Source organism: Hemiscyllium ocellatum, chromosome 17 (genome assembly GCF_020745735.1).
Source record: "Hemiscyllium ocellatum isolate sHemOce1 chromosome 17, sHemOce1.pat.X.cur, whole genome shotgun sequence".
NCBI classification, from domain to species: Eukaryota; Metazoa; Chordata; class Chondrichthyes; order Orectolobiformes; family Hemiscylliidae; genus Hemiscyllium; species Hemiscyllium ocellatum.
The window spans coordinates 47,702,120-47,709,587 of record NC_083417.1 but is presented as its reverse complement, the minus strand read 5'-3'; the positions used below and the strand labels follow the sequence as shown (position 1 = coordinate 47,709,587).

Genomic DNA, 7,468 nt, shown 5'->3' with positions numbered 1-7,468 from the left:
GTGTACTTCAGTCGGTAAAGTTACTCATTAAATTAATTGATTATTAGAGCGTTGGTGCTGTTGTAGACGTCAATGATGAGGAAACACGTTTCTTACTGAGCACATTTAAACCAGTCACAATCCACGTGTCTTGCAGTAAGTAATAAACATCTAAATTACTGATAGCACGATATGAAGTACGCTCAGTGACACGGGCCAAATCACATTAGCATTACAATATAGAATCTATAGAAAGGCAGCGTCCAAATGCTCGGTGCCGTGACCCCCAATTCTTACTGATCCTGCGAGTTGCATCACCTGAGTTCCAACATTTGCTCTTTCCGCCTTTTTTTGCTGCTTTTTGTTCACTGTCTTCGCTCATGTCGCATTCTCTCACCTTCCTATCCCACTAGTTTCCTAGATTTAATGCTCCGGACTTCTGCTCACTGATTTACACATTTGTTTGAATTCACTTTTAAGCGCTCCCCTCCATGTACTCCTTTTCTCTCCTTTTCCACTCTCTATCCTTGTGATCTGTTCTCTTTAATCTCGGTCTTTCAGTCTGTTTATTTCTTGTCCTTAGTCTGCTTCCCTAGTTCTATTTGCTTTAGATTATCATATTTTTCAGCCTGTGGTCTTGGTTTTTCATTCTTACTTTCCCGCCTGTCCTTTTATCATCTCTACCTTCTTTCCTTTCAGCGTGTTTAATCTTTTTTTCATGTTTCAAAGGATTTTCTTGACACTTTGCTCTCCATCACCACTTTCTCCTGCCTTTTATGGACCGATTTCTATTCTTTGTCCTCTTTCGCGCTAATCTGAACGCTCCCCTTTTTGCCCAATATTTACGAGTGAAGAATTTCCTGAATTTCCTGAACCACCCCTCAGTCTAAAGACGCGGGACGGCAATATTGAATTTTTTTCAAGATGATTAGAATTCTGTCGACATGACACACGGCAATGTATTTGAGGTAATTAATAAGCTAATAATCCTGCCCGCGCACACGCTCCCGCTGCCAACTCCCCCACTCCCCATCCACCTCCATCATCTCTGCCAATACTCCGCTCACAAACTGGACTGAGGTTGATTCCACCTCAATTCCTGTGCACTCAAACTTAAAGAGCACGCAGTTTACCAACGTGCTCCCACGCCGGTCTATCACCAAAGATGTCGATGGGTCTTTGTCCTTATAAGATCCCGAAGCTTCCAGAAACCCTTCCCTGCATCGAAACCTGTCCTATTAAAAATAATGAAGAGTTTAATCTAAGAATTTGGAAACTCTGCGGCACCAGGGATTAAGAGTGGGCAGCATCGCGGCCAAGTCACTATCGCATCATCGTGAGCACTGGGCTGGTGTTTAAAAACTTATGAGTGCAGATCACTGAGTTACGTTTTGTATTCTCTCTGGTTTAACTCCTCGAACCAATTAAAGAACAAAAACAAGTCTGATCCCCAACACCTTTCTCCAAAGGCAGTCAATAATTCGATTTCTAATTTGTATTTGCACTCAATTCAATAGACGAGTTTATCACCGACCGTCACTTAACAAGGCCAGAGAAAAAAACACAATCTCAAATTTTACTCTATTCTCCAAACAATGGGTGGGCGATTATCTAACATCAAATACCAGAATGATGAGCCATAAAGCGATTAGATGTGGTACATACAGATTTAATATATTGATTCGGAGAATTTCAATCCAGGGACTTGCTTCGCGCTAATCCGCATTTATTACAATCTCGTGCCTTGTTTTATCATGCAGACCTATCGTTTCAGAACACCACAGCATAGCACGGAACAGGGAATAAACAACGTGCGGTCATAAATTTGCTAATTACAGTTTAGGGACGGGACAGAAAGTGATAATGAGTTTGGTATGAAGGTGCTGGCGTTTGTGCAATTCACACCACTTCTGTACCATGTAACCACGGGAAGGGCAACTCCTGGATTTGCGCCGGGTTTCTTTATGTGTTTGAAATTAGCTCTAGTCCGCTTTGATGTGAAGTGGTGACTCTATAACCGTTTGAAGTCCATTATTAACAAAGAATTAACTGGATCCTGAACTGCGCTGCCCACTCTCAGCCTCCGCAGAGGAAACACCAGCTCATTTTAAATCAAACAAACGAACGCATTGGGGATGCCAAGCGAACTTTCTTTAATAGGGCAAATAGCAGAATGCAAGCCGATGTATATGCATTCGGTGTCGACGTCACCAAAAAAAAACTAAGCATCTGTTTAGCAAAGTTAAAACAATAGGTTAGCGAGAATAAAGTTTTGTCAAGCGAGCTGTGAAAAAAAAACTACATCAAAGCGATCTCAACTTGTTCAGATTCCGTTTTGTCTTACTGAGGTCGGCTTTCTTTCTCTTGTTTGCTTTTGGTGCCAATTATAGTTCTACAAATGCGCAGCTTTTAAAAGAAACCCCCGTGGCAAAAAAAAAGTGGGAGGCGAATGTTCTTCTTTAAAACATTTGGGGCGGGCGTGTTTTTTTTTGCCGGAGAACTGGTACTGATTGGCGATCGCAAACTGCGACTTGAAAGCAACTGAAATAAAAGATCGCGACGTCAGTAAATAGATTTGGAAAAAGACACGCTCTGTGACAAAGGCAGAGATTTGAGTAAAAGCTGCGGCGGACCCTGAAGAAATAGGAGGGGCTTAGCTCATGTCAGAAATGTCAATCAGGCCATCAACTCCGAATAATCTCTACGAATCTGTTAGGACCTGACCTGGGCACCCTCAGATCAATAGCAACTTGAGGGAGCGATCGGATCGGTTACAGTGTGTCTGCATGTGGAAACGTATACTTCCAGCTGAGTCTGTAGCGTTAAAGGTGGCTACCCCGGCTCCTTCTGCACCGCGATTTCTCCCCGCACTAGCCACTGGCCATGTCTTTCCCACAACTGGGATATCAGTACATTGCTGCGGCTAGGCCACTTTACCCCGATCGCCAGGGTCTAACATCTTCCAGGGCTGGGAGCGATCTCACGGCGTCCGGAGCAGCTTCCACTGTCCTCACCATGTATGGCTCCCCTTACGCCGCTCAAGGATACGGCGCCTTCTTGCCTTATGCCGCCGATCTGCCCTTGTTTCCTCAACTGGTAAGAACATTTACGTCAGTTTGCTCTCTCTCTCTCCCAGTCCCCCTGATCGCCGGTAAATCATTTCGATACAACTTCCATCAAACTCCACCACCACCAGCCCCTCTCAAAAAAAAAGTTTGCAAGCGATGAACAAAGCAGCACGCGGGGGCCAGGAACAGTGTGGGACAAGAGGTTTTTTTGGGGAGGGAAAAAAAACATTAAAAAGGAAATAAATAATTTATTTCAACCGCTTTTCTTTTCCCTGCTGACTTTTCTCCCGAAAAACTTTCCCGTCAGTTTCTGCGTCGCGTTTGTCAGTTTCACTGCTGCTACCTTGTCAATTTCACTTGTGGATTTGGGGGTGCTTTTTTTTAAACCATATGTGTGTGTGGGTGGGGGGGGGGGGTGAGGGGGATGGAAGCCCCATTTTTTTTGCTCGGCTTCTTGCGTGGTTTAACTCCACAAACTTTCCTCTGGCCCAACTTACTTTCTATTCACCTTAACACGGGCGTTTTGTGACTTTAGAATGTATTTGAAACCATTCCTGATCTTATTTTGGGTTCTAAACCAGCACTTTCGCTCTTCCTCTGCTTCCCCCCCACCCCCACCCCCCCCCACATCCCCCACCCCCTTTCCTGTTTAGAGTGCCCAGTATGAATTGAAGGAGAATCCGGGAGTACAGCACCCCGCATTCCCACACCACCACGCCGCCTATTACCCTTACGGCCAATACCAGTTCGGGGACCCGTCCAGGCCGAAGAACGCCACCAGGGAAAGTACCAGCACTTTGAAAGCTTGGCTGAACGAGCACCGCAAAAACCCGTACCCCACCAAAGGAGAGAAGATCATGCTGGCCATTATCACCAAAATGACCCTGACTCAAGTGTCGACGTGGTTCGCCAACGCCAGGCGGAGGCTGAAGAAGGAGAACAAAATGACTTGGACCCCGAGGAACAGGACGGACGAGGAGGGCAACTCGTATGGGAGCGAGCCAGACCTGGAAGGGGAGAAAAAGGAGGAGGACGAGGAGATCGATTTGGAGAATATTGACACGGAGAATATCGAGAGCAAGGAGGACGAAGACGGGCAAGACCCAGACTTCAAACTGGACGCCAGAAGTGACTCGGAAATCTCGGACACTTTCGACGACTTGAACGGCCCGGAGGCCGGCTTCCTGAAATCGGTGGTGGAAGACAGCCGGGTGGGTGAAGACAAACCGGGAGAGCTGTCTCCGCCGATCCCCGGGCAGGCCAGCGGCGATCCCACCAAAAACAGCAGCGAGAGGAAAAGCCCCGGCTCGCCCGCGCCCGACAGCAGCCTGTCGGTCAACCAGAAACCGAAGATCTGGTCTCTGGCTGAGACGGCCACCACGCCGGACAATCCTCGCAAGTCTCCCCAGATCAGTAACCCTCCCGCGGGCCCTGCTGCTGCTGCCGCCGCCGCCGCCGCCGCCTCCTCTCTCCTGGGCCAGCACAGACTTTTCGCCTGCCCCATAGGCAAATTTCAGAACTGGACAAACCGAACGTATTCTCACCACCCGCTGGCTTTAATTAATTCTAATCATTTCCTCGGACTTAGTACAGGCCAAGCTGCTCCGACTGCCGGCGTCCCCGCATTTTGTACAGTCAGGGGAGGCGAGGAGCGGGCGCAGTCTGCAGAACCCACGGTAACAGGTACATTGAACTCAAATCCTATGAAACATGCTCCAACCAGACTCTGAGAACACCTTACACAATTTGCAAAGGGACTCCATTATATATATAAAAAAATAACATTTGAATAATGCCGAATTAGCAGCCTTAACAGTTGGGCCTTTTTTTCCTAAAAAAAACAATAAAGTTCAAAGTTAAAAGGAATGATTAACTCAGCGATGAGCTCCAAAGGTATCCCAACGATTGCGAATTAATTATATTTGCTGGTTAATTTCTACACAAAGCCCACTTCTTCATCTTTTTCAATCGATCCTGAGAGATTTTCACATCCTGATCGCGAAAAGAAACGCTACCCCATTGTAACCAAATCCAAGGTAGAGCTACTCAAAGGTGCAATCAAAGTAATGGGATAATGATTTTTTGATGGTCAAAATTGCATTTATTATAAACTGATCTTCAGCACCAGTTGAAAATATAATTTATAATTTGATTATAATAACTTTTTCCAGTAAGTATTAGATGGGAAAAAAGGGACCGGTGTAATAAGATAACACTTACCCTGTATTGCATTGATATCACTTTATCCTTTAACTGGTCTAATTGGTAACGATTCCATGCAAAGTTGAATTTCAGCGTCTGAATCTAAGTAAAAGTGACCTCCATAAAGGCGAACAATACCAATTATCAGAACTCGTTATTATTTACAGATCGAAGCAGTGCCTTGGAAGTAGAGAAAAAAATAGTAAAGACAGCTTTCCAACCAGTTCCGAGACGGTAAGAAACATGTTTCGTTTTTGTCCGTATCTTCCCACCATTTTACACCAGCCTGGAGGTCTTTGCAGTAACAGGCGTGTAGGTTTTTGTGTACTCCTCACCGTAGTTGACCTACATTTAAAACTGAAAACCACACAACATCTTATACAAAATGTGGATGTCAAACGTTATGTTGGGAAAGAATCAAACACTGATCCACAATCATTTTATTCGTTTCAGACCCCAGAATCAACTCGATGCAGCCATGGTTTTGTCGGCGCTCTCATCCGCATAGTCAATTATGGCATTTTTTTTTAAAAAAAGAAACTTTATTTTGTAACCATTTTCTTGTTAAATGGTATGTAAAAATATTTTTTCCCTGTATAGTTTAACCTGTAAGCATGTATGTGTACTAAACTAAACCGGTAATGTATTACGCGCCGACAAGGCGTGTATCAATTAGTTGCATTTGTGAGATAAAAGTGAACCCAGTTTTTTTTTGTAAGTCCAGTGAGAATTAGTTATCACCTGGTGTTCGAGATGTTTTGTATATACTGCAAACAAAAAAAATGTACATACGTGTGAACGAAATTGTACAAGAAAGTATATATTTTTGGCTAATAAATGAACAGTTACGACTTTATCTCCGTCTTTGTATTTTGAAAGCTGCCAGTGTTGTTACCATCCCCACAGAACAGTTCAACACTCTGTTCACCAAACCTAGTGAGTTTGATGATTATGAATTGACAATTCCATCATCCCAAAATATATCTACTGTTCGGCTCCGAGTACTTTTAAAATATCTATTGATCCCAGCCAAAGGAAGATTGTCAGCGGCTTAACTCAAAACTTTTAAATATCTTTTTGATAAAAAGGAATTCTATCAAATCAAATGACATTTGATACAACCCTCGTCACTTTGTTTCCACCTACGGTTCCATGTGATGTCCTTTTCTTTAAAAATGAAACATGCTGGTTTCGTTTTTTAAGCGTCAACCTTCTGTCATCAAAAATAATCTTTTGTTTTCATAGCCAATACTCATAGTAGTCCCAAGTGTCCAAGCGGTGTTAAAATTAAACCGCCAGACTTAATTTTCAAATATTATAAAGGTTGCCAAAATATTGCACCCAGGTACAGTTTCGGCTTTTGATTTGGTACGATATCTGTAAAGCAATGTTTTGGGGATCACTGTGGTGTAGGTTTTAGTCGCTGCTTCACTGGTTGCAAGATATTTGACGTTATCGTTAAAAGTAGTTCAAACCACGACAATATTTTAATGCGGGCTGATTGTAGATGTTTGAGACTCTTATACAGTATAATGACTAAATGACTTGAATAATATCAGACCCCCGAAGGCCCAACACTGATGTGTTGGAGTTTGGATTGAATGGGGGAAGGGAAGAGTCGGGCTAAGAGCGCCTCCTACAGGCAGACATTCTGAAATGCCGTAGTAATAACCAGAAGGAAGCAACACAGATTAATGTGGTACATCATGGGGAGAAAGAGTCGTAAAACGCAGCTGTCTAATTTACTCCTGCTACGTTCAAACCGTTCATTTTGTAAAATTTGATGGTCTGTGCGAAAACTGTATTAACTTTCATTCACTTTACGGCTTATTTTCGAGCTGTGGGATTCGACCAAAACTGTAATTTTTCTTGGTGTTTTGCTAGCTCTGAATTATGAAAGGTTCCAAGTCAAGCTTTAATCGGTTTCCAACTTTGTACGGAAGTTGGCGAGTGTTTTCTTTGCGAGTAAGCCTGCGTCTTCCCTCCCATAGTCACTCACAGGAGAGGGAACATTTACACGAATGAAATGTACAGAATCTCTCCAAGAGCCCCTGACTGACACCTTGTAATTGTTGTGAAAACCATTTATTGAAAGCGAACTGTTCAGTGCGTTCGATGATGTGTTCGTTTCTATAAAAGAAAGCCTTCCGATTGAATTATGGCGTCAACGTAATTGCTCCAAGACCCATTTTCAAGAGAAAATAAAAACCGATGCAGGT

General features: G+C 43.7%; 1 protein-coding gene across 1 annotated transcript; it reads left to right on the top strand.

The window, feature by feature from the left end:
• The first annotated feature begins 2,579 nt into the window (after positions 1–2,579).
• irx3a (iroquois homeobox 3a) lies at positions 2,580–5,997 on the top strand. Its single transcript, XM_060837727.1, has 4 exons — positions 2,580–3,075; positions 3,701–4,730; positions 5,417–5,483; positions 5,703–5,997. The coding sequence occupies exons 1-4, from the start codon at positions 2,863–2,865 to the stop codon at positions 5,755–5,757; spliced, it is 1,365 nt and encodes a 454-aa protein (XP_060693710.1). The 5' UTR covers positions 2,580–2,862; the 3' UTR covers positions 5,758–5,997.
• The last annotated feature ends 1,471 nt before the right edge of the window (positions 5,998–7,468 follow it).